Consider the following 27,023-nt stretch of genomic DNA (forward strand, 5'->3'; position numbering starts at 1 on the left):
ATAGTAGTTTTTTTGTTTGTTTAAATAATATAAAATAAAATAAAACAGGGAAATGGGGATGTAAGGCCTTGGGCTGACACAAAAAACAATAAAAAAATGCCTTGGCCCTCGGGCTGCAGGCCTGTCAACTATCCACTCCCCTTGTGCTCGGGCTCCCACTCTCACTCGGGCCCTCTATGGCTGGAGAAGAATCAACAGGCCCTCGGGCCCCTTCCTGCAGCCCGTCCCCCGTCCAAAAATGAAGGCTGGAGTTGCTCTTATAGACTTTCTGTTACTTCATAATTAACATCAATTCCCATGCCAACTTTATGAAATATTGTGTAAAAAATATAAAGTGATAAAGAATCCATGAATAGTCCAACTTCTGAGAGAGCCTCCGTAACATTTATCATGTGCCTCAAATGCCAAATTTATATATGCAATATGCATGCACTCTTAGCTTTCATTAAGAAATCAAAAAAAAAAAAAAAAAAATCAACATCTATTAACTATGAGAAGCAAGGATAATACTTCAGTACTCACTTGGTGACTACTCAACTTTTGATTTGGCCAGTGATATTGTACCACATATTTTATTATTTTAAAAAATAATGGACACAATTTTTATTTTTCTTGAGCTTTGAAAAACAAGACATACGTGACTTCTTTTGATTGGATTTAAAAGCAAGTACAGAAAATACTCATTAGTGAGTACCTAAGTATTTTGTGAGAAATAATACTGTATTCTTAAATAGTTCTAATTTGTTTATTACCGAATTGGGAGGATTTGTGGAGAAAGATGCAGCTGCCTTAGACATTCTTGAATGTATTAAGAAACACAACGTTTCTTCTTCCAAACTGGATTAAGCAAGAACAAGTAATTTTAAGATGAATGCTTGGTGGTGAGGTGTGGACAGAAATGCAAAAATGATTTTAATTTATATAAAATAAAATAAAATGGTTATAATTTATAAAAGGAAAATTGAATATAGATGGAAAATGTACCTAAGGCGTAATATGGCCTTTATATAGAAAGGGTATATTGCCAATATTATTTACATGCTAATATTTTAGATTTAATTTTAAATGATAGAGATATTTTGCATCCATTGATATTTGGTAAAATATTAATGTTTAAAAAAAATTTAATTAGTTAATTAGTTTATATAAATATCTATTATAATTAGAGTACGTAACTTAAATCTAATATCAACGAGTACACGAGCAAAAGTCTAATTATATACTGTTATGTGACGCTTTTAACGCTTACGGTTTTCGATGTGGGATTCAACATTTCTTCTTTAAGTTTACAAGAAAAAACATATCCATGAATAAAAGTATAAACGCTCATTCCACTAATGTGCAATTTCAAAGTTAAATGTGTGTTTGTTGTTACACTAGGGGTCGTGACATCACATATATTTTGTTCACTATTCTTGTTTTTACCATGCCTTTTTTTTTTGTCATTTTATGAAGGCACATAAGTTTATATAAAAGTTTAACACACACTTCTTTCCAAAAAAAAAAAAAAAAGTTTAAAACACACTAAAACACTGTTTTTTTTTTTTTTTTACTAAAAGCACTTTCATAACTATCATTTATTAAACACTTACATACTTCATTTCGCAGTTTAAAGCACCGCAACAGTTTTTTTGTTTTGTTTTGTAAGCATAGCAATCCCAAACTAGCACTTAGACTTTAGCTTTGTTTTTGGGTTAACAACGGGGCTAAATGGCCAACAAAGATAAACTATAATAAAACATCACGAGGCCTAGATGTTCAACAACATTTGTCACTAGAAGGTGTCGACAAGAGATAAGAGCTTGTTCAAAAATAAATCGGACTAAGAGAACATGATAAACTCAAGTTAGTCCATTCATCAACCACAAAATTACAGTTTAATTCATGCATATCAACTCATGACAAGCCTACACCAATTCACCAAGAAGATGGTTGTCACTCACACCTCGCAAGATCAGGTAGACAACGAGAGCTTAATCAGATTCCACCAAAAGTCAAAAGAATCCCTTTGTTCCAAACTAGTTGCAGACCCAAGAAGATGCCCCAAATTTTACAAGGAGAACCTCACCACGGCTTAAGGTTAGAGCTGTTTTCAAAAGTAAAGGTAGAGCTGTTTAGGGTTGTTGTGCTGTAAAAAAAACATTGTTTTCAAAAGTAGGGGTAGAGTTGTTTTTATTATTATTTTTTTTTCTGTTTTGGACCCATGATTTTGACAAAAAAAAAAAAACACTTTTCTCAATTTACCAAACACAATTTGAGCCTCAACTTTTATAAAAAAAAAAAATTGCTTTTAAAATATTTTCTGCAATGCTAAACCAACCCTTGCATTTGCCGAGAACCAAAGAAATTCTTAATCACACCACCTACTCCAAAAGCACTTAAATTCGTTTGGAAGTGCTTCAATGACTGAACGTTTATGAAAAAAATATTTTGGCTTTCAAAAGCAATTCCTGAAAAAAAACACCAATTATGTGCTTCTTATAGGAAGTTATTTAAGTATTTTTTTTATAATTCACTTGCATTTTTAATAAGAATTGATTCAAAAAATATTTTTACCAGAACCTTTCAGCAATTTTAGAAGTACTTCCAACCAAACATTCTCTAAAAATTCTTGCAGTAGTCCAAACGAGGTTTATGGATTTGCCATTTACCCAAACTCTTTTTACAAAATTATTTTTTCTGGACCAAAAACCCTAAACTCTCAAAAACCCTCGTAAAGGCTTGGTAAGTACCACGTCGAACAGAAATGGGGAAGAAGAAGAAGAGAGCCGAATCAGAAGCAGAAGCACAACCAGAAGAGAACAAAGTCGAAATTGTGAATGGCGACTCTCATCAGAAAGATAAGAAGAAGAAGAAGCACAAATTCGACGGACCCGCCGTGATACCTTCCGTGAGCATAGCCGTCCCCGGTTCAATCATCGACAACACTCAATCCCTCGAACTCGCCACCCGAGTATATTTTCTCTCCATCCAAACAGATAATTGCTCTCGTTTCACTTCCTCTTCATTTTTTCTAATTAATTAATTATGTTTATTACCAAATATTTCTCAGTTGGCCAGTCAGATTGCCCGTGCCGCGACGATTTTCCGAATCGACGAGGTTTCTATCTTTAATACTTGTTTATTTGAACTATGATTATCAAAATTAGAGGTTTCTGTTTGGATTGCTTCGGTAAGGGATAAAAGCGCTTCTTGACTGCCAAAAGTGCTTCTGTATACGTGTGGTGGAGAAATTTAGAAGTGCTTGTGGCTCAGAGGACGCTTTCTGGAGAAGTACCTGTGAAATGCTTCTTCAGGAGCACTTCCGAGGTGGAAATTCACTTGGATTTAAAAAAAAAATTTCAACTTGTTTATAAATGAAAGCACTTTTAACAAAAGCGCTCGTGAGCATTAGCGGTTTCTATAGAAGCAATCCCCAACGGGCCCCTAGTTATATCAGTTGATGTGTAAATGAGCATATTTGTTTACTTTGTAGTTGATTATTGTATAAACAGGTGGTGATATTTGCCAATAAGAGTGAGTCTGGCTCATTGCCACAAGCTGATTCGGATGAGAATGAAAGCGGTGCTGCTTTTCTTGTACGAATCTTGAGGTACCTTGAGACACCTCAGTATTTGAGAAAAGCTCTGTTTCCAAAACACAACAGCCTAAGATTTGTGGTGAGTTCCTCGATCATACATCATATGATGTTGTTGTTGTTGATTTTCAGCTTATACCTCGACTTACATTGCTTTGACAGGGCATGTTACCCCCGCTTGATGCTCCGCACCATCTGCGCAAACATGAATGGGGTCCATTTCGGGAAGGTAAGGTGCAATGGGTGGATTTTAAGACTTCTTGTGATATTGAAATAATGACTTTTCTGAAAGACAAAAATTTGTCTGACTATATTTGCGTATACCCACGACGACAATTTTCTAGATATTAAACAAGAACCAACATGATAAAAATGGTTCAGTCTTCCGACTATACATGGGATGATGGGATTGTACTATGTAGTTTTGTTTGATTGTGCTTTCTGTTCAGAGTCTTTAGACATATGGCCATAACTTTGAGAGTGTGCGATAAATGTATAGGTGTCACACTGAAAGAAAGACCTCCCAACCTTGTGGGAACACTAGTTGATGTGGGCTTGAGTAAGGTACTCCCTCCAATTCTAGTTTACAGTAACAAGGGTTATTGCTTGATAGTTTCTTCCTCGCCTTCACCTCTCAAGACTTGGCCATTAGTTGATTTAGTGATGAAATATGCAGAATGTCATTGTTGATCAAGTACTTGATCCTGGAACAAGAGTTACTGTGGCTATGGGAGCCAGTTGGAACTTGGATGCTGGTAATGAATCTGTCCTGAATTTGTTTTTCGGCCTTTTCTGTTTTCTTTCTCGACCATTAATGGAGGCTTTACTATTGACTATGAATCTTACGTGGGTATTGGCTTCTTTCTATTGCATTGATCTAGATATATCACGCCAGGTTGTCTCATCCTCCAAACCTAGGGAAGAAGCAGGAACATATTGGGGGTACAAAGTGCGCTATGCTTCTAATATTACTTCAGTCATGAATGAATGCCCATACAAGGTACTCATGCATTGACCCTATGATCCTCTCTCTCTCTCTCTCTCTCTCTCTCTCTCTCTCTCTCTCTCTCTCTCTCTATCCCAAACCCCTTCCCGTAAATACATGATTTCATGTTAATCATTCAGATATGGTGTTTCTTTATCAACTTTGTTATTCAATCACAGGGTGGCTATGACCATTCAATTGGTACCTCAGAGCATGGTCAGATTATTAATTCCTCTGAGCTCACTGTACCTACTTTCAGGTACTTTTCTTTGAACGTACTAACCATTAATAACATTGTGTTCATTAGATGCTGTGCATTTTGCATTCTCTGGGTAACTGGTAGCTACTGAAGGCAGCTGTGTTTCTGTATGTTGTAATTTGATAGATGCCTATTGTAGTTTGTATTCATTGACTAGATTGCTTAGTTATCAGGTAGGCTCTTGATGTACCCGGGATGGAATTTCAACTTCTTTCAATCTATTAACCTCGTTCTAGATGCACATTCTTTTTAGGGATATGTAGAATATAACACGATGCCCTTCCGCCCCCTTCCTCCTTCCATTTCTTTTCTGTAGATGCTTAAATTGTTACCTTATGTGGGTTCTTTAGTTTTCTGGTTAAGTAAGGTTGCCTGGTGCCCTTCTCAGAGATTGGCCTGAGGACAACCATTTCATCTCTATTACAATATTTTATCCGTAAAGTTGCATTAAACAGAAAATGAAAATTGTACATAAGACAAGTACTGACAAGCTTCCAGTCATATTTTTTTTATTTGAATAGTTGACTGTATTCAGTTGTGTTTAAAACATCATGGGTATTTTGACTTTCTTTAGGGTAATGCTATTCACACACCCCTTTTTACCTCACACACACTTGTTAATTTTTGTCCATTGATCTTCTTCAATTCATTCGATCTGATGGCCGGAAACTGGGAAGGGCGTGTGAAAGGTAAAAAAGGGTGTGTGTGGATAGCACCACCCTTTTTTTATCTTCAGTTTTTTGAGAAGTATATCAGATTTCCTATGATTTTTAGTTTTAGACACTTAATATCTTTCTAGTATTACTACTTCCAACTATATTATGAAACTTTTTTAGCACGAGGCAAATGTGAAATTAGATACTTGTTAATTGACTGAATGAATATTTTGGCAGGCATCTATTGATTGCTTTTGGTGGACTTGCTGGGTTGGAAGAGAGCGTTGAAGAGGATGCTAACCTAAAGGTATTGTTCCTAGGGCTTTGGCGTGATATTGTGAATTGATCAGGGCTTTGGTTTTCACAACTTATAGTAGGTATTGAGTTGTAAAAACAAACTACTCCGTATATCTTAGCAATCTAAAAAAATGTGTTACGTTTAGACTTTTTACCCAGAAAACATCCCCTTACGAACTTCTGAACATCTTTATGATCTTGAAAACGCTTGCTTGAGGCGAAACATCTAGTAGCTTGTTTAACTGAAAGTAAAAATATAGAAACGAAGCAGTAATTGAATTCTGTTTTTGTTGGATCTTTTTGAAGGCAAAAAATGTGAGAGAGGTATTTGATTTGTATTTGAACACATGCCCGCATCAGGGGAGTCGAACAATTCGAACTGAGGTACTTATGGCGTACTCTTTGCTCTTCTATGCATGGATGAAAACTTCTTAGTGAAAAAAACTGCGTTATTATTTGCTTAATTTGCTTCTTCATGAGCAGGAAGCCATTCTCATATCTCTTCAGTATTTCCAAGAACCAATCAGCCGAGCATTGAAGAGAATTTAGCATTAAAGCTCACTAATTGGAGGACATTAGGAACTTCCACAGTTGCCAAGATCACAGGGAATCTGAAATCAAGTCATGATTCTTCCGATTCGTAACTTTGCTTCTAACATCATTAAAGGCGGGAATAGCAATTATGCAGCAGAAGATTATCCTCGTCCTTTTTGTTCATTTGTTTCTGCCCAACCGGTCCACAAGCTGCTCAACCTTAAGCTGCGTGATTAAGCGGACAATTTGTGATCTAAATTAAGCTGCAAGGTTGGAATGAAAGTCTGCCAAAAAACTTAATTGATGTTGTAATCCGGGTGAATATTGAAGAGTTTTTGTATTGGCGCCTTGAGTAGGTGGATCCAGCGCAGCTGGTAAATTTCGGACCACGAACTCATTGTTTTCTTCTTGTAAACATGTAAGGTAGACAATTTTTTCTGGGGCTGAAAACATATATTTAAAAAACTGTATTGAAAACTTTAGAAAGCCAATTACCAAATATGGATGGGTTTTTTGGTTAACGATACGGTTCTCTGAATTAGTCTAATCTATAGAATATTGTGATTCGAACTTGAATGCAAATGAGGCTGTGTATCCAAAACTAGTTCACATCTACCAAATAGAGGTGACTCGGCTTATTAGTTTGGATATGAAAATGGAAAATATTAAAAAAATTTATCGAATAAAAACCAGAACGACTAATCTATCATACTGAACAAAACCGATCGATTTGGCTGGTTACAATTTGGAAAAATAATTGTTATGGGGAAAGTAGTTTTGGTTAACCGTATAGGTGCATAAAGAACTACAACAGATCCGTACACACACTATGCAAACAAAGAAAATTGAACAGGTTGATTTTGCCATTCCACGTGTCTATTACTTGATAAAACCGTTGAATTCCTGTTTGTGATTTAAACGCGTCATCCTTAATTGAAATGTTAAGCGATCTACGTGACTCTAATTGTCAAAATTAAATCTCCAAGTCCTTTAAGTGAAAAAACAATCCTATGAAAAAAAAAAATTAGTTGGATGCAAATGTATTAACCCAATACAATCCTATGAAATAAAAAGACCACCAACAAAAGAGAGTAGCAAAGGTACCGTTTGGTACATGGTACGGGACGGAATGGAATGGGATGAGACGTTCTATTCTATGTTTGGTGTTGCTAAAACGGGTGGAACGCGCTGTTCCACGGAACAAGTTTTGGGTGAATTTTCGTTCTACCTCATCCCCTGGAACGGCTTATTCCACATCTGTGGAACATAAAATTATAACCTCTCCGTCTCCTTCTTCTTCCTCCTTATTTCCATCCAAGGGCATCTTTCCTCCCTATCCGTTCTGTCCCGTCCCGTTCCATTCCGTTCTGTTCCATCCTATTCTGCATACCAAACGATACCAAAGGGCAGAGAAGGTATAACAGTGGACGGTTCCTATTTCTCATCCGCACAGGGGTAATTTCGTCATTCACGAAAAATAGAGCCGTGTTAGGCAACGCCACAAATATAATAATTCGGTCCTGATTTTTCCAATAAAATCCAAAGAGAAAAAAAGAGGGCGAGAAAACCCACCCGAACGCCGAAACGAAGACAATCACCCAAGTGATCCGATATACAGAGAGAGAGAGAGAGAGAGCGTGATATTTGTAAAGCAACATCACAGATTAAACCCAAAAAAAATTCAATTCAAAAAGTGACCGTTTGAAATCAGATCGTTTTGGGAGAGCTTCTGTGCGTTCTTTCTCTCCCGCCAATGTCTCCAATGGCCGAGCTGGACAGCAGCAGCTCCAGCCTCGACCACGTCCACAAGACCAAGTCCCTGATCTGCGCCCTCAACTTCCTCTTTCGCAACCTCCCTCTCCCTCCCGACTTATTCAACGTCGTTTCCAACATCTACGCCGCCGCCCCGGATGCCCCTCTCGACGGTGACGAGGGTTTGGTACGGTTTCTTCCCACTCCCTTTTGTTTTTTCCAAGTTTTGGGTTTTGGGTCGGTTTTGGTTCTTGGGTTCTTGTCAATTTGGCGTCCTGTGTTGTTCTTTGTGTGAATTGGCGGTTTGGGTTCGTTTCGATTTTGGGATTTTGGTGAAGGTTGTGGAGTATGAGATTTGGTAGGAAAAGTTTCGACCTTCATGTGTTAATTCAATTGAATTTCTTCACTTGAGGTGTAAGGGGTTTGTTGCAGCTTTTTTTGTTTGTCTTTTATAGTTTTGCTTTGTTGATTCCAAATTTATTGACTTTGAGATACGTAATGCTTGCAGGATGGCCCTGATAGTTCTGCTGCAGGAGAAGATTTATTAGCAGACCTTGGAGATGCACTTTTGGAACAACGTCAAAATTTCACGTCGGGTGCTGCATTAATAGAATCGAAAGAAAAACGTTATGAAAGCCACATTCAGCATCGGTTAACCGAACTTGAAGGTGATTAACTTTTACAATTTCATGAGAACTAATCACCTAGTGTTTCACATTCTTTTGCTCCTTTGCCATTCCTGCTAAACTTGATGAATAACATTTATTCAGCGTCCAAGAACACCTTTGTATGTTTGGTAGAGCGGCGATATAATGTTGTCAATAGGCTCCCAGTTATTGTATGTGAAAATTTCTGCACATTCAACTATGTTCAAACAACGTGAAGGAAAGAGAGAAAAAAAGAGAAGGAAAAGCTAATTTTTTAATATTTTTTAATGATTAGTCTGGTTGTCGTCTGTCCTCTCACCCTCATTTTAGAGTAGGTGCAAAAGTTACGGATTTGATTATAATGTGACCTCTAGTCCTCACCTCCTTTTGCTGAAGAGGAACAAGGTCAGGTTTGACTAGGTCTTTGCTCTGCAATTTTTTCTTGCAAAAGAACCATAGTGGTCATGTCTTAACCTGTGTTGCTCTTAATTTGAAGACCACATCGTTTTTGCACCTTTGGGCCATGTTTTAATCTGTAATTACTTAATTCAATGGTCAGCCAGAAATTATTATTTCAACCCTATGAATAGTGTTCTCAACTGCTTTTGGAGTCTCATTAGTGTTTTTATGTTGTACAATTATTGTCTAGCCTTACTTACCACTGATTTTGAATCAGAATTACCTTCAAGTAGAGGAGAGGACCTGCAGACAAAGTGCTTGCTCGAACTCTATGGGCTAAAGGTAAACTTGATATACTGATATTGTTTTGAAAATTCCCTTTCAGGAAGACACTTTTCCGTTTTTTCCTGTGAGTCAAACTTTTATGTACTCGTTAGCATTTGCCATTTTCTAAAAATATACAACAAAAAGAGTTATTATTGTGATTGTTATGGAGAGTTTTATGTTTTATATGTTCTGGTACCAATGGATGACATGCATGTCCTTGTTGGCAAGGACTTCTTTCTAGCAGCTTGCAGAATTGCAAAAGAAGGTCCGCTCTGAAGTGAGTTCAGAATACTCACTCCGTATGCATTGTGAGCATCCTGACAAAACATTGTTTGACTGGGGCATGATGCGATTGCGCACTCCACTGTATGGTGTTGGAGATGCTTTTGCCATGGAGGCCGATGATCAGTTCAGGAAGAAACGAGATGCTGAGGTTATATACTAATACATGCATTACTTATTTGAAATGGTTACACTTAGAAGGGGGATAATGAAAATCTGGGGTTTTAGAGTAACTTGTATTGACAGAACGGGGTGCCACAGTGGAATTCTTTGATTGATTGTATTTGGCTAGTAATTTTGACACTCCTCTTTTAGCCTTAGGCACTCCTCCTGCGAGTGCAGAAGAATTTTAAATTAATCAGTTAGGAGTGCATATGGCTAAAAGAGAAGTCCCAAAATTGCTATCCTTGTATTTTAGGCTACCTTCTTTTGGTGTTGATAACGAGTAAATGTGGTGTTTCATTTTAAGGAAAACTAACGAAAAGTCCTAAAAACTTTAGTTTTTAACGAAAAGGACAAAATAAAAGTGTAAGTGAATAGTACCAGGAGTGACTTTTCAAGGTAAAAATGTCCTTAACGTTAAAAATGAACCGGGAGTGTTTCATTAAGATTCCCTATTTTATAGAGAAGAAAGGCTATAAAATCTGAGGCATATCATAATTTTTATATGTTCTTAAAAGAGACTAATAATCAGTGGGATGATCTAAGTGAATACGTGTTAAATGCCTCAGTGCATCCTGAAAGCTGCTGATACAGTAACATATCTTTGATGCAGCGCCTCTCAAGGTTAGAAGAGGAGGAGAAGAACAACATTGAGACTAGGAAAAGAAAATTCTTTACAGAAATACTTAATGCTGTTCGTGAATACCAATTGCAAATTCAGGCTTCTATGAAACGTCGGAAACAGAGGAATGATCATGTCCTGGTATGCTTTTTGTCTTTTCATAACTATTACTTTTTTTCTCTTCACCTGTAATGTCTCTGTTTAAATGTATGGGATAAACTCATCAAAGATGTTCATACTTAATTTGGAAAAGACCAAGGATCAGTCCATATTGCTCACACAATCTTGGTCTCCTACTCAATGATGACGAGGCACAATATCCATGCTCACCATAACCCCATTAGATTGAGATCGGGCGACTGATAATTGAATCCTAATAAAGTACTTTTCTTTTTTGAATGTATGTTAGCTGTTGGATTTTGATCCAATAGTTCGCAGGCATAAATTTTCATGCTCCCTAAGGAGTAGGTGACAATGACTGTACACACACACACACCCACACCCATATTATATGTATACATATGTATCAGAGATGCTTTAAAGGAGGATCCCATAAGCAAAAGGGGTCACGTGTGAGCCCAACTTCATCAAAACAGCAATCTTTTAAAAATCATCTTTACTTCTTGAAGACAGAATTTATTGTTATATTAAGCGCCTGAACTAACAAAAGAAATGTTGGAATGAAATAAGGTGTATACTATTCTTACTACATCTTAATGGTGAAAGAGTCGGTTTATCATTATCTTATTTTGACAGAGTTGGCATGGAAAGCAAAGACAACGAGCCACAAGGGCTGAGAAATTGAGGTTCCAGGCCTTAAAGGCTGATGATCAGGAAGCATACATGAGAATGGTAAAGGAGAGCAAGAATGAAAGGCTAACAATACTTCTTGAAGAAACAAATAAACTCCTTGTTAATTTGGGAGCTGCTGTTCAGCGGCAGAAAGATTTTAAACATTCAGAGGGTACTGAAGAAATGAAAGACTCTGAAGGTGAATTGACAGAGTTGGAAGAAGATGTGGACCTCATTGATTCTGATTGTAATGATGACAGTAGTGACTTGCTTAAAGGTCAGCGGCAGTATAACTCAGCCATCCATTCTATTGAGGAACAGGTAAAAGATAAAGTGTTATTCTATGCCATCATAGTTTAATTTTTTCACTCCATTTATATTCTGTTGTACAATTTGACATTTATGATTTATTTGTTTTAACTACTTCCTTGTATAGTATTCGTATCAGACCTTGACAGCTAAAATTTGGGCTTCCTAGGTCTTAGCATTAAATTAAGCCACAAATCACTCATGTGGAAGTTCTTTTTGTGAAATTTAGGAATTTAAGAAAGCTGGTGTTAATCAAATGAGCACAATGCCCTGTGTTACTTATTCTATAAGACTGGCATTTGCGTTCTTTGTCTTAAGGGGATTGAACCTTCTTTGGGAATTTCCTTGGCCTTCAAACATGCTTTTATTATTATTTTCTTGGCTATTATACATATAGGTATACAGGTGGGTGGATTACGCATATGAATTAATTCCAGTATAAGGGGGTGGTTCATTTGCCTCATATTCTGTGTGAGCTGTTTGAAAGCTTTTTAAAAGCTTATTTGTGACAGTGTTGGAATTGCTGAGTGCTCTGGAGCAGAGGATTTACTAATAATTAAATTCAACAGGTGACTGAGCAACCCTCCATGCTTGAAGGTGGAGAACTGAGGTCTTACCAGGTTGAGGGCCTACAATGGATGGTTTCCTTGTTCAATAACAATCTAAATGGTATTTTGGCTGACGAGATGGGATTGGGTAAAACCATACAAACTATATCATTGATTGCATATCTCATTGAAAACAAGGGTGTCACTGGACCCCACTTGATAGTGGCTCCGAAGGCCGTATTACCAAATTGGGTTAATGAATTCGCAACGTGGGCTCCTAGGTATGTGTACAGGGTCTTTAAACATCTCTCTCTCTCTCTCTCTCTCTCTCTCTCCCTCTCTCCCTCTCTCTTCCCCCATGTATATATGTAATATGTACCTACTACATAAGTAATAGCATGAAAGAAGAATTATGACAGATCATTTTATGTATTTTCTTCTTGACCAGTATTGCTGCTATTCTTTATGATGGACGTCAAGACGAAAGAAAGGCAATGAGGGAAGAATTATCAGGGGAAGGAAAATTTAATGTGTTGATCACACATTATGACCTTATCATGAGGGATAAACAATTTTTGAAAAAAATTAACTGGTACTACTTGATTGTTGATGAAGGACATAGGTTGAAGAATCATGAGTGTGCTCTTGCACAAACACTTGCAGGGTATGTGCTACATGCCAATAGAGGCCTATTTTCTTTTGATGTTTTATTACAAGTCTATGTTTCTTCTTTCCATTTTTAGCGAATTCAATAGGGCTTATTATTAACCTTGTTATCACCCCTCTTTAAGTGTGAGATAACACTTGCTTTAATGCTTTATTTTATGTTTTTGCTTTCCAAGTTGTGGTCATCTTGTTCACTCCTTGTGTAGTTGAATAGTTTTATAAGTAGGATTTATTAATTTTTGTTTTTGGATGGGCAGAAAGCTGCAGTATAGCTGTTTATTTCCTGCTATGACCAGAAAAAGCTGTTTATTTCCTACCTTTGGGTGAACAAACTTTAAAGATGAATTGGAAACCCAAAAAATCTTCTTAACTCTGTAATAATACATTTGTGGTTAAGGTCCAAGGTTGGTTGTAAAATTAGATTTAGATCATTCAATGTACTTATTAGATTTATATCATTCAATGTACTTCCGAAGAAACAAAGAAAGGAACGAGTTTATCTTGCAGATCGCATAAGAATCTTAAATGTATCTGATGGCAGCCAGCCAGAGCAGTCCTTAACCTCTCTAAATTGGTGATTGCCCTCTGTTGTGTCACCATATGATTTTAATGAGCAAGTCTAATAATTTTGATGGAAAGATATAGAGATAGAAAAAAGGATTTACACATGGTCTTTATAGATTTGGAAAAACATATGATAGGGTCCCAAAAGACATTCTTTGGAGGATTTTAGAGAAGAAAGAAGTACGGGTAACATATATCCAAGCTATAAAGGACATGTGTGATGGAGCAAAGATTGCCGTAAGAATTCATGAAGGACAAACCGAAAGCTTCCCCATAACTGTAGGGTTACATCAAGGCTCATCCTTAAGTCCTTACCTTTTTGCATTGGTAAGGGATGAGTTAACGGGACATATTCAAGATGATATTCCTTGGTGTATGCTTTTCGCAGACAATATAGTGTTGATAGATGAAACTCAGGAAGGGGTAAATGCAAAGCTTAAACTTTGGAGAGAAGTGTTGGAATCTAAAGGTCTTCGCCTAAGCCGATCAAAGACAGAATATATGAAGTGCAAGTTAAGTGGAAATGGAGGCCCAAATGAGTTAGGGGTGAGGATCGGAGATCAAGAAGTACCAAAGAGCGACCACTTTCACTACCTAGGATCTATCTTGCAAAAGAACGGAGAATTAGATGGAGACATCAACCATAGAATATAAGCTGGATGGATGAAGTGGAAGAGTGCATCCGACGTGTTGTGTGACCGTCGTATGCCACTGAAGCTCAAGGGAAAATTTTATAGGATGACAATAAGGTCGGTGATGTTGTATGGCATGGAATGTTGGGCGGTAAAGCATCAACACGTACATAAAATGGGTGTAGCAGAGATGAGGATGCTTCGTTGGATGTGTGGGAACACGAGAAATGATAAGATTAGGAATGAGGATATCCAAGGTAAAGTAGGAGTAGCCGAAATTGAAGGAAAGATGGAGAAAATCGGTTACGGTGGTTTGGACATGTGCAAAGAAGGCCTACTGACACTCCAGTTAGAAGATGCGATTACGGGACAAAGGTCTAGGGCCGAAGGGGTAGAGGAAGACCTAGGAAAACTTTGGAAGAGACTCTAAGAAAAGACTAAGAGTACTTGGATCTAACGGAGGACATGACACAGAACCGAGCGCAATGGCGTTCTAGGATTCATATAGCTGACCCCACTTAGTGGGAAAAGGCTTTGTTGTTGTGGTTGTTGTTGTTTGTCTTTCCTAGTTTTTTGTCCTCACTTCCTAGGCTCCCTACACCGATGAAATGTGAAGATTAAGACTGTTTACTTTGCAAAGGACTTTTCTCTGTTCAGAGGTAAAAGAAAGTTGGTCCAATATTTGAAGTTTTGAACTAGGTCTTGATACACTGATTAGTTATAAAGATCCATGGAGTTTCAAAATTGTGTTTCTGTGTTTCAAGTTTGCATATAGTTTCAATAGTGTTTGAGTTTTTATGGTCGATTATCCTTGAGTTTTTGAAAGGTGTTTTGGGTCAGCATTTGCTGGTTTCTTTTTTTCCTAGTTTTTAATTTTTATAATATGAAGGCTTTATTAATTTTTTTACTTGGACACAGTTATGATATGCGACGAAGACTTCTGTTGACTGGTACCCCAATACAGAATAGCTTGCAGGAGTTGTGGTCCCTGCTTAATTTCCTTCTCCCACACATTTTTAATTCAGTTCAAAATTTTGAGGAATGGTTTAATGCACCTTTTGCGGATCGGGGCAGTATTACCCTTACTGATGAAGAACAGCTATTGATCATTCGCCGTCTACATCAAGTGGGTCTTGCTCGCAGTTTCTGTTTATTTTGGTTTTGTGGACTTTTTTTTTTAAAAAAAAAGATAAAAATTTCTTTATGATGTAGGTTATACGGCCCTTCATACTGAGGAGGAAAAAAGATGAGGTGGAGAAGTTCCTTCCTGGAAAATCTCAAGTCATACTGAAAAGTGACATGTCAGCATGGCAGAAAGTATATTATCAACAAGTTACAGATGTGGGCAGAGTTGGGCTTGATAATGGTTTGTTCCTTTCCTCCATGCTAGATCTGCATATCCGATATCAACCCTATCCCCCTTATTTTTCCCGGAAATCTTCTATATTACATTACTGTTCATGCATTTCACCATTCTTCTTACCTGAAATTAAGTGGAAACATTGTGACAGTTAACGTCCTTAAAAAGCAGTCTAAAATTGCAATGATTATTTATTCTGTCATAATTTATTGATGAGAACTTGTTTTTAGGTTCTGGAAAATCCAAGAGCTTGCAGAACCTGACAATGCAGCTCAGGAAGTGTTGTAACCACCCATACCTTTTTGTGGGAGATTATAACATGTGGCGCAGGGAGGAGATCATCAGAGCATCAGGAAAATTTGAACTACTTGATCGTCTACTCCCAAAACTCCACAAAGCGGGGCACAGAATCCTGCTTTTTTCACAAATGACTCGTCTCATGGACATTCTTGAAATTTATATGCAACTTCACGACTTTAAGTATCTTCGACTGGATGGTTCAACAAAAACTGAGGAAAGGGGGACTCTGCTAAAGAAATTCAATGCTCCAGACTCTCCATTCTTCATGTTTCTCTTGAGCACTCGTGCCGGAGGCCTTGGTTTGAACTTACAAACTGCTGATACGGTAATAATTTTCGACAGTGATTGGAATCCACAAATGGACCAACAGGCGGAGGACCGGGCCCATCGTATAGGTCAAAAGAAAGAAGTTAGGGTATTTGTGTTGGTTAGTGTTGGATCAATCGAAGAGGTAATTTTAGAGCGTGCTAAAGAGAAGATGGGCATAGATGCCAAGGTCATCCAGGCCGGACTATTTAATACAACTTCCACAGGTTGGTTGCACTTCAGTTTCATTTCATGCCATTTTTTTTTGTTATGATGTCATTACTTCTAGTAAGAATTAGGTTTTATTCACTGCTTCATTACTTTGCCTGCACATGCTCTCTACACATGCATTACGTTCATACAAATCTGGTTTCTTAATACGCATGCATGTCGTTCCCAAGTCAATGATAGGAGCAAATTAGAAGTGTTGCATTGAGTCACAACTATTATCGATCTTGAGCTTGCTATTGACCCTGCATAAACCACAGGATCAAAACTTTTATCCCCCACTCACAGTAAAGTAACACCACGTCTGCATCAGAGATTGAATGGAAGAGATGTCTTGCATCTTGCATGGTTAAGATGAACACATTTTCTTTATTTTTCTCTCCACTACAGCTGTATTCTGACAAAAGATATACGTTGTGTTTGCAGCTCAGGACAGAAGAGAGCTGTTGGAGGAAATCATGCGCAAGGGTACAAGATCACTTGGGACAGATGTACCAAGCGAGCGAGAGATCAACCGCCTTGCTGCCAGATCAGAAGAAGAGTTCTGGCTGTTTGAGAAAATGGATGAGGAGAGAAGGCGAAAGGAGAACTACAGATCTCGCCTTATGGAAGACCATGAGGTTCCCGAGTGGGCATATTCAACACCTGATAAGCAAACTGCTACCAAAGGCTTTCATAGTGGCAGCATCACTGGAAAGCGCAGGAGAAAGGCGGTACAGTCTTATTCTGATGGCCTTAGTGATTTACAGTGGATGAAAGCTGTCGAAAATGGAGCAGACATATCGAAGCTTTCAGGAAGAGGAACAAAGAGAAATCATGTTCAATCAGATAGTGTTGAATTAGTTAGTGGTAATGCAGGAACAGAGGAAAAAGTTACGAAATTGATTCAAAATGTTCCGTTGGTGAAAGAGGGAGCAAGTGAAGATACCTATGCGTTGACCCCAGCCTCGAAGAGACAGAAGTCTGAAGAGCTGGAAGTAGAGAAACATGAAAGTCATGCAGCTGGAGGAAGTGGTTTGAGTGGGCCTATCTTGACGTTCAAGATACATCGAAAAAAGAGATCAAGCTATACTAACCCAAGTTCCTCCTCCGATGGTAGAGGGCAAAATTCCAATGTAAGAGGTAATGGATGGGCTTAATCGAATTAGCTCAGCGAACCCCTCATGACTTCTTCCCTGAGCATGAGTGTGGCTGCTGATCTTGTACATGGTCTTCAGCATTGATCAGCTTTCTGCTGATCTTTTACATCTCAGAGCAGCAAATGCTTAACGACCTTGTAGTCATGGTGATGCTGACTTAACCTCCGTACATTCTGCTGGTTGTGCGAAGTGCGGCAGTTAGCAGCAACATGAACTTTATCGATAGCACCTTCCGATCTCATTGTCGGGCTCAGTAGGCATTGTGATAGGATAATGAATCTAAGATGTCTGCACCACTTGTATCAAAGAAGAATAACGGTAGGGAAATGTATAAATTAATAATCTTTTGGTTTGCAATTAATTAGAGTGTTTATAACAATAAGATTGCATCTGTTTCTTGGAAGTTATTTAACAAGAAAGTTCTTGCTCGTAAAGTTCGTAAACTTTTTTCTTTTTGTATGGATTTCTTGAAATTGTTTGCAATTTCCTTGACACTGGAAACTTTTAATCAAGACAGGAGGAAATAAAGAAAAACTCCCGGCTGTAAGAGTAAAAAAAATATAAATTCAGCCAGACGTGACTGCTTCTGAAAGTGTTAAAAGCGTATTTACAACAGAAAATGCTTCTGCTGGCTTTAAGCTGATACGGTTAAAAATGCTTATAGGTCGGAAACGTTTTTTCGGAGGACCTATCAGATGCTTAACCTTTTCTTAACAAAATCAATTTGAGCAAAGCGCTTTAGAGAAAAAGTGCTTCCAATGGTAGTCCCAAACGAGCGAACAATTCTATTAAACAGTAATGGCTTGCGTCTAGAGCTTTTGCCAATCTACAACGACCAGCAGACACAATGAGGGCAAGAACAACCTAAGTAAAGCATCAAGGCTGTGTTCCATGAGTAAAAGCCTCTCAGAGAACAAAGCCTTTTCACTCATGGAACAAAGCCAAATCAGAATCATCAAATCATGTCCTTTAACAGTCAGTAATATCACACATTTCGTTCTAACGTCTCTCTGGGTAACATCCGATGAAGCTGGAACGACATATTCTATTATAACACCAGCAGCAATGCTTTTGCTGCATTTCATAAAATAATATCCAGAATAACCCTCATGGTCATACATATGGCAAACATCCGAAATCTACTAAGGCCACATCGATCACAACAACAGGGGTGAAGCTTACTACACTCCTAAGGTTCAAAACAAAGAAAGATAAACTGACTAACATGACAATAAAAGAAACAATTAAACCCAATTCTACGAACACCCGTCATCACACAGCTTTACGAAACGGCTGGTGCCAACTGATGCATAATAAGATTCAATAGTCTTCCTAAAAGTTGCAAATACCCTCACCAGTAATTGATGTTAAAGAGGGTATTAACTCTGTGGAACCTAATCAGGAAAGAGAAAAACACCTAGACATACGAGAGAGGACCTCTATTCCTCTTGGCCAACTTCAAGGTTTTTCAGTTTGGATTCCAATTCATCCTCATTGCCCTTGCCCTCTCCAGATTCTTTGTCATCATCTTCATCTTCGTCATCGTCATCTTCTCCTTCAGGGTCATTCTCGTCCAAAGATCCAAGCACGTTGGGAGATTTCTTGAATGCATCCTTCAGCTCATCAATGCCCTCATCAGAAATGAAATTTGCATTGATGTTGAGCAACTTAAAACCGGGCTTCTGAACCACAGCCTGTGCCAACGCACGAGCCCCTGCTCTTCTGATTTGGTTGGTGTTGAAATCAACTTCCTGCAACTCGGCATGGCCTTGCAACACCTTGCTGATCTGAATAGTGCCTTCATCCTTAAGGCTATTCTCACCCAAATTCAGCTTGGCCAGATGTGGTTTAGCTGCTATACAAGCTGCTATAGCAGGAGCAGCTTTAGCAGTTATGTCATTTCCAGCAATGTCAAAGACTTCAAGTGCAGGGGCTGATTCTTTGAGAACATTGGCAATTGCAACTGTGCCCTCATCTTCTAGGTTCAAGTAACTAAGGTAAATCTCTGTCAAATTGTTATGCTTGGAAAGAGCTTTACTCAATGCGACTCCACCTTCTACACCAAACATGTTGTCCCGCAAGTCCAGCTTTTCCAAATGGGTACAAGTCCCAAGTGCTTCAGATAAGGCAACTCCTCCCTCGGAGCCTACCCTCGTGGAGGAGCAACGGAAATTCTCCAAAAGCGGAGAACGCTTGACAACCTCAGCAATAGCAATTGCCCCTTCATCTCCTGTCATATTATTATGAAAATGGAGGACTCTAAGCTTCTCTGTGGAAGGAATCAACTCACAAACTGCTCGAGCAGCTTCTTCTGAAATGCCATCATTCATCAAATAGAGTTCCTCCAAGTAACTTTGTGATTTCAGGAGTGCCCCAAAAGCCCGAACACCTTTCTCACCCAAGGCATTGTTGGAGAGATTCAGATACTTCAAGATACTACCTTCTAAGGCAGCTGCAAATATATTCATGACTTCAAGAGCTTCTGCCTCCGGTCTTCCTGCTATAAAATCTGAGAGGTCAACTTCTTTCAATTGGTTCTTAAGAGAAACCAATATGGGCTCGGCAACACGGGCTGCTCCAAGACCAAAGCTTCTGTTGCTGAAGCATATTTTGGTGTAAGTGTTCCCTGGCTCCTTCAGTGGCTTCAAAAGCTCCTCAGCTTCCTCAGCCTCAATAAAAGCCCGTTGGCCTTTCGATATATCAAACAAAGTCTCAGTGGGTGTGGTATCAGATGTCACTTTCCCGTCCTCCTTGCTTCTAGGTCCCTTTTTAAGAACTTCCAGCAGGAGCTTACTGCATTCCCGGGCATAAAGCTGCACTGCAGAACTTCCATCCCCATCTGGTTCATTTTCATAGTTTTGATCTGCAGTAGCAAAAGCGACATCCTCAATTCGTTTTGCATTTTCCTCAGCCTCTTCCTTACTCAGACAGCCATACTTCTCAGTGAAAAGGGATTTAGAGTTAAGATTGTTTATCATCCGCTCCACAAGCACTTTCCTTGTATTTTGGCTAGGAGGCCATAGTTTAATTGAAAATGGACGGCGTTCTGAATTCAGAGTTGTGGCATCCATTGCAACAAAACCTACAAATGCAGGTTGCGGTTATGTAAATGGCATTCATAAACACTTTAATAAAGTGATAAGCAGCTTACTTATGCCATACATATAAAGTTCCAAAATATTAAATGATAACCATCATGAATTTACCAAATGAACGTTTCAGGATATGATATAAAACTGTATAACATCAGAAACAACATCCTTTAGCCAACATAATTCTTGAAAACAGAAAAAATTAAGTTAATATATGCAAAATGATAACTGTTGAGGCGAAGAAACTTGGAATATAGAAAATAACAATGATGCAACAAAACTTCTTGTCCTCTTCAGGGGAGGAGAAAATTTGTAACGTAAACAAAATTAAAAGCACTAAACTAAAACCTTCTAAACTACTATCATGCAATTCCTTCAGTTTTAACTTTTAAGCAATTGTTTCCCCATATATATAGATTCCCAATATTTTATGTTGCTCTTTATTACCAATCAAGTTTCTTCTCTTTCCCCCCTTTCTAGCAATCAAAAAGAGGGTTAGAGGAAATTTCACAGTTCCATTTGGTAAAAGGTATCATCAACAAATGAAAACGATAGAGTGAAGCAGTAACTTTCGCTTCTTATAATCTAAAACATTGGAAATTTTATCATACAATTAAAGAATCACCATGCGGAAAATTACCCTTCCATTATTTTTGGATAACTTTTCACCCTACAACAGTCCATCTTTAAGGTTCATTAAAAATTAAACCGGTCAGTAAGCTCATTCGCAACAGATATGCTCTCTCAGAAAAACCAAAGAGATAACCTCACTGGGCTGCTCAACTATCCAATTCATAACAGATCCAACATTTTGCATCCCTTCCGCCCCCAACCATGGGGTTGATTCCACTGCAAACCATCTCGTTCATTCTCTCTGTTCTCATCTCCAACGCACACTCATACATATTCAGACCAAAAAAAAATACAGATTCTTAAATTTGGCTCATCTCATTGAACCAACCCCATTCTCCTAAACTAAAGATAAAATTGTCAAATGACCAATGTCATGAACTTATTTATTGGGTAAATGTCAAGTTGCCCAAAAACTACCATTATAAAAAACCCAAAAAGATTCAAACTTCCGCAGTAAATATGATCTGCAACTAATAAAAAATTAATCAACTCGAAATCAAATATAAACCCAAATGAATCTGAACCCACCAAGCAAAACACAAAACAACCCGGAACAGATAATCAATCAAACAAAACCAAATGGGGTTTAATACCTTCAAGGATTTCAAATTAAAGCCAGATTATCAAGCACAAAAAGTTACCCTAAAACTGGAAAAAGAGGTAAAAACGAAGCAAAAGTCGAAGAGAAAGAGATGGGTACCTTTCTTTTCCACTCCGGATTTCTGGGTACTTTGGGACTTATCTGAGATTCAAACGGAACTCAGAAATGGAGGAAGGCAGAGAGGGAAAAGAGAGTGGAGGGAAAAACTGAAAATTAAGGGCAGCGGAGTGCGTGTAGGTTTTTTGGATTTATACTTGGGGGAACATTGTGTCAATTATCATGTGCGTTTCCGGCAGCCACTTTCGATGTTTGGAAAGGAAAATAGCAATGTGACCTTATCCGAATAGGGTACCGTCCCTAAACTGAATTAGAGAAGTTACACAAAATTATCTCAACTATGGATCAAACTATACTATCATACTTCATCTTTAGAATTTGTTCCAATGCTATACCTATGTTAGTTTGTCCGTGAATTTCTCGGTTAAATACTAACGTGACTTAATCTGGGACCCAGTTTCTCGCCCAGATGGATTCCACGTGGCACCACACCCAATGTTTTATTGCCAAATGGCATCCACGTGAGATTTCCAATACACATGGCTTTCTCACCGGATGACATGTGGATATTCCATTAAAATTAAAAATATATATTTGAATTAAAATTAAAAAATTAAAAAGATGAGAGTACATTGTAAAGTGTGCCATTCGAATTGTTTTTCCCCCCGATACACCCAAACCCTGTCAATCTAATTCCATTCCCAATTCCAGAAAAAGAATCCTAACCCTAGTTCTCATACCAACTGCTTCAAATCTCAAACAATCAGATTAGAAATTCAACGAAAACTCCAAATCATCTTGTCGACTCGCTTCCCTGACTTCGTTGGTGTTGGAAAGGGGTTTCATATGGGTTCCATTGGCTTCGAAGAAAAAATTGAAGGATTCGACATGGGGTGGTACGTGTGCGAGGATCCCGACGAAACGACACCTACCTATTGTAAGTTTTTTTTTGTTGTGCTTTTGATGATTCCAAATGCATACTGAACTTATTTATTGGAATGGTTTAAATGTGTGTTTTGTTTATTCTTATTTGAAAAGGTGGATTTATGCTTTGTGAATTCGAAATGGTACTGAGGTGTCGGATAAAGGGTTTGTAGTTTTGTTTATTCTTGTTTGAAAAGGTAGATTTAGGCTTTGTTAATTAGAAATGGTTCTTGAGGTGTCGGATAATGGATTTGTAGCTTTATTTATTCTTGTTTGAAAATGTGGTTTTATGCTTTCTTAATTCAAAATGGTTACTGAGTTGTTGGATAATGGGTTTGTTGCTTTGTTTATTCTTGTCGATGTTTATTCTTGTCGATATAAGGTGGTTTGTTGCTTTGTTGTTTTGTTTATTTTTGTCAAGATAAGGTGGTTTGTTGCTTTATTGCTTTGTTTATTCTTGTCGAGAAATGGTTAATGTGATTTGGTTGTTTACATATGGTGTGTCGGATAAGGTGGTTTGTTGCTTTATTGCTTTGTTTATTCTTTTGCATTGGTTTTTGTTGGCTTCTGATTAGGTTAAAATGCAATTACTTTTGTTTGTTGTTGGCTTTTAATTAGGGTTTGTTTTTGTGAATTTCAGTATATCCAGAACTATTCTCTATTGAATTGCATCATGGTGGGGAGATAAGTTATGAAGTCTACGCTGGGCGAAAAGTGACATATATGGATAACTGTGATAAGGATCTCATGTCATTGCAGGTGATAGATGATATGGTGGAGGTAGTTGGATATAGTGAGCGGTCCATGAAATACTATTACTAGATTCCCAACATAGACCTTTCTAATGGTTTGGAGCTGATTCAAAGTGATTCCGATGTTCAAACGATGTGCAATTTTGTTCCAAAAGATAAAGTGATTGAGATGTAAATCGAAGAATTGATGACAGAAGAAGTTGTAACCTAAGAGCAACAGTTTATGAAGTTTATGGAAGTCAGTGGTCCAAGTAAATTGGTAATTGAGGAGATAAGTAGTTCAGAGGGAGATGTTGGGTCAACACCATTTAAACCAATAAGATATAAGGGATTGCTACCTATTGAAGGGCCAAAAGTGGATGATTGTTGCACATTTCAACTAGTGCAAACATGTGTGATTGAGGTAGGAGAGAGAAATGCTTATTATGGGAATGGTCAGAAAGAGAAAAATGGTGAAGGGCCAAATGAGAACAAGGGGAAATATATCGCTGGGGTAGGAGAAGAGGATGCTGAGGTAGAAGAAGGGGATATTGAGGTAGGAGAGGGAGATGTGGGAGAGGGAGACACTGAAGTCTTCTTTGATGTACCTATTAGTTTTGAGGGGAATGTTGAATAAGAAAATGAAGAAGCTGTTGAAGAAGATGATAGTAAGTTTGAAGAGAGTGAATATGGGAGTGATGCTGATAACCCAATGTTTTCTAGGAGCGATGCTGATAACCTAGTGTTTTCCAAGTTTGATGGTATTGTGGAAGAAAATGCAAGGGAATATGAGCATAGAAAAGAAATGAACTTAAAGGATGAAATGGATTCTAAGCAAAGAAATGCAAGGCAATCTGAGCAAAGTTGGGAAAGAGAATAAGAGCAAAAGGAAGAAGAATTTGATATTGCAACTTTGGAACAAAATATGGTTAATGATCCAGACTATAACTCTAATGCCCTGGAGAGTGGAGGCAAAAAACATGAGTGTTTTTCAGAGTTCAATGAGAAAACAGACATAAAGAATCTCACTCTTACACTAGGGCTTGTTTTCAGGGTTCATGTGCAATTCAAGCTAGCTTTTATCATGTACTCCCTAGTGAATGGATTTAGGGAAATCCATTTTCCTAGGAATGAGAAGTTGAAAGTCATAGCAATGTGTGCAAACGGCTGCCTTTGGAAGTATTGTGCTGGAAAAATGTATGGTTCAAACATCATATAGATCAAGACTATACTTGATAAAGACACATGTGGGAGAGCTTGGGCAAACAAGAACTTGAAGTCCTATTTGCTGACGAATTTGTACATGGACATAATAAAACGTAATCTCACATGGCTTGTGGATTCTTTTTTATAAACTATCGAATCATAGTGGAATCATGGTTGTACAAAGAGGAAGGCTTACAAGGCTTTAGATAGGGCTTTGAAGATCATTGAGGGAAAATATGCAGACTAATACACAAAGTTGTGGAATTTTGCTGAGGAAGTGAGGAAGACTAACCGTGGAAGCACAATAAAGGTGAAGTTAGATAGGCAGAGGTTCCAAAGGATATATGTGTGCTTGGGGGCTTGCAAAAAGGGGTTTAAGTTAAGGTGAAGACCATTGATAAGATTAGATGGGTGCCGTTTAAAGAGTGTACATGGAGGTTAGCTACTTTGTGCTATTGGCATTGACCCAAATGATGAAACATGGGTTATAGCGTATGCAGGGGTAGAAATTGAGAATAAGTCCAGTTTGATTTGGTTCTTAAAGTTACTAGTTGTTGATGTTGGGATTGTCAATCAATAGGGATGGACATTTATCAGTAATAAGAAAAATATGTTAATTCCGGTCTTTTAAAAAGTCCTCCTTAATTCCCACCACAAATTTTATGTGAGACATTTGTATACCAACTTCAGAAATCTGATCAAGGGGAAAACTTTGAAAGATGCTTTATGGTCAATAACCAGAACAACAACAGTTCCCCACTTCAAAAAAGCAATGGAGGATATGAAGAAGCTGGATGAAAATGCCTACAATTGGTTGGTGAAGAAGCCTGCACATTATTGGAGCAAGTCCAATTTTGAAACATATCCCAAGTGTGACATGTTGTTGAACAATCTCTATGAAAGTTTCAATGTTGTCATACTTGTGCCAAGACAAAAACCTATTTTCACCATGTTACTCCTTATTTACACACTCTTGATGAAGAGAATTTAGATGAGAAGGGATATAATGGTGAACAAAGTTGGAGATCTATGTCCTAAAATTAAGAAGTTGGAGGAAGCCAAAATTCGACGTGACGGGTGCATTGCATAATGGTCAAGGGGCACTAAATTTCAAGTTGATGCTGGAAAGGGGAGCAATATATGGTTGTCTTGGTTAAGAAAACCTATTCTTGCAGAAAGTATGACTTGACAAGAATCTCATGCAACCATGCAATAACTGCCAAAAAATTTCAAGTGAGAAAAACCGGAGGACTATATCGATGCTTATTATTCAAAGGCACGGTACTTGGAGGTGTATTCACATTTAGTAATGCTGATGAACGAGATGTCTTTGTGGGAGGAAACCGAAAACACACCAATATTGCTTCCTAACAAGACAACCAGGAAGGTCGATGAGGAGGAAAAACAAGGAAGCTGCTGAGAGGGACAATGAAGGTAAACAAACTCCCACAAACCCAATCAATAATCCTCAAGGTCCTCCTTAACCAATTAAGCGGCAAGGCAGTTTGAAATGTACCATATGCAAAAAGGAAGGTCATAATGCAAGAACCCATCATAGACATCTTCATCCAAGGGACAAACATGTAACATTTTCTATTTTATGTGGTTTTTTAAATCCTTTAAGATCATATCAGACTCTTAATCCTTTAAATTGCTTTGTAGGCATCCACATCTGCTCAAGGACAATCACCATTAACAAATTCAGCTGAAACTGCACCTAAAAAGATGACAAGGAAAACAAAGATAAAAACTTAACCATTTCCTTAGTTGTAAAATATTTGGATTTAGTTAAAAAGCTTGCTTTGTCTCTTAATGGATTTTGGATTTAGGCATCATAATCAGTAGTTGAATCACCTAGAAGCACCAAGCAAACCAATAACTGAATCATCCCAAGGCACCAAGCACATAAATATCAAGCAATCCAGCCACTAGTTTTTTGCACAGATGGTTGTATTTTGTAAAGAAATTGTAAAGTTAGAACATGTTTTATGCATCCAGTGGGTCTTTTGTGAATTGAATGGATGATGTAGCGGGTTTTTTATGAATTTAGTAGGTTTTGTAATGTTGGAGATGCTAGATGAATTCAGTTAGTTTTTTTAACAGGTTTATGAATTTCTAGATAATTAAGCAGGTTTTATGCATAATTTGGTCCTTTTTTTTTTCTGGGGAGAGAAAAAAAGAATGGTGAAATTTGGAGGATGAAGGTGAAATTTGGAGGATGAAGGTGAAATTTTTCTGGGGATGAAAGTGTTGAATTTTTTTTTCTCTTAGCCGATTTAAATTTCTGGGAAAGATGAAGGTGAAAGAATTGAGGAAGAAAGAAGAGAGAGAGAGAGAGGATAGAAAGATAGGAGAGAGATAGGAGAGAAAAAGAGGAGATAAATGTGACATCCCACATCGCCCAGGGGAGTGGATCCTCTAAGCCTTATATATATA

The 27,023-nt window shown here is 37.9% G+C and overlaps 3 protein-coding genes across 4 annotated transcripts; 2 read left to right on the top strand and 1 right to left on the bottom strand.

The window, feature by feature from the left end:
• Positions 1-2,412: 2,412 nt before the first annotated feature.
• On the top strand, positions 2,413-6,829 carry LOC103453092 (uncharacterized). The gene is made up of 11 exons (XM_008392630.4): positions 2,413-2,953; positions 3,053-3,100; positions 3,495-3,659; positions 3,740-3,806; positions 4,077-4,141; positions 4,254-4,332; positions 4,459-4,577; positions 4,742-4,821; positions 5,715-5,784; positions 6,081-6,158; positions 6,258-6,829. Exons 1-11 carry the CDS (start codon positions 2,747-2,749, stop codon positions 6,321-6,323), a joined length of 1,044 nt encoding a protein of 347 aa, XP_008390852.3. The 5' UTR covers positions 2,413-2,746; the 3' UTR covers positions 6,324-6,829.
• A 995-nt stretch (positions 6,830-7,824) lies between these two features.
• On the top strand, positions 7,825-17,777 carry LOC103453094 (probable ATP-dependent DNA helicase CHR12). Of its 2 annotated transcripts, none has more exons than XM_029091274.2 (12): positions 7,825-8,247; positions 8,569-8,728; positions 9,384-9,448; positions 9,678-9,866; positions 10,491-10,640; positions 11,256-11,612; positions 12,170-12,429; positions 12,597-12,812; positions 14,929-15,136; positions 15,223-15,376; positions 15,601-16,203; positions 16,631-17,777. In XM_029091274.2, exons 1-12 carry the CDS (start codon positions 8,062-8,064, stop codon positions 17,341-17,343), a joined length of 3,261 nt encoding a protein of 1,086 aa, XP_028947107.2. In that variant the 5' UTR covers positions 7,825-8,061; the 3' UTR covers positions 17,344-17,777. The 2 variants fall into 2 exon arrangements, with proteins under 2 accessions (XP_028947107.2, XP_070666581.1); XM_070810480.1 differs by having other exon boundaries at positions 7,840-8,247; positions 9,675-9,866.
• A 591-nt stretch (positions 17,778-18,368) lies between these two features.
• Positions 18,369-21,976, bottom strand: LOC103453095 (RAN GTPase-activating protein 2). Its single transcript, XM_008392633.4, has 2 exons — positions 21,769-21,976; positions 18,369-20,425 (listed from the first exon to the last, which is right to left on the bottom strand). The coding sequence occupies exon 2, from the start codon at positions 20,412-20,414 to the stop codon at positions 18,783-18,785; it is 1,632 nt and encodes a 543-aa protein (XP_008390855.3). The 5' UTR covers positions 20,415-20,425; positions 21,769-21,976; the 3' UTR covers positions 18,369-18,782.
• Between the last annotated feature and the right edge of the window lie 5,047 nt (positions 21,977-27,023).

The sequence above is a fragment of the Malus domestica genome, chromosome 13 (genome assembly GCF_042453785.1).
Source record: "Malus domestica chromosome 13, GDT2T_hap1".
In the NCBI taxonomy this organism is placed as follows: domain Eukaryota; kingdom Viridiplantae; phylum Streptophyta; class Magnoliopsida; order Rosales; family Rosaceae; genus Malus; species Malus domestica.

Coding starts and splice junctions, on each gene's coding strand:
- LOC103453095 (XM_008392633.4), bottom strand. CDS start 20,414: ATGGATGCCACAACTCTGAATTCAGAACGCCGTCCATTTTCAATTAAA.
- LOC103453094 (XM_070810480.1), top strand. CDS start 8,062: ATGTCTCCAATGGCCGAGCTGGACAGCAGCAGCTCCAGCCTCGACCAC. Junction 11,613..12,169: donor TCCATTCTATTGAGGAACAG/GTAAAAGATAAA, acceptor TAAATTCAACAG/GTGACTGAGCAACCCTCCAT. Junction 12,430..12,596: donor TTCGCAACGTGGGCTCCTAG/GTATGTGTACAG, acceptor CTTCTTGACCAG/TATTGCTGCTATTCTTTATG.
- LOC103453092 (XM_008392630.4), top strand. CDS start 2,747: ATGGGGAAGAAGAAGAAGAGAGCCGAATCAGAAGCAGAAGCACAACCA. Junction 3,660..3,739: donor ACAACAGCCTAAGATTTGTG/GTGAGTTCCTCG, acceptor TTGCTTTGACAG/GGCATGTTACCCCCGCTTGA. Junction 4,142..4,253: donor TTGATGTGGGCTTGAGTAAG/GTACTCCCTCCA, acceptor TGAAATATGCAG/AATGTCATTGTTGATCAAGT.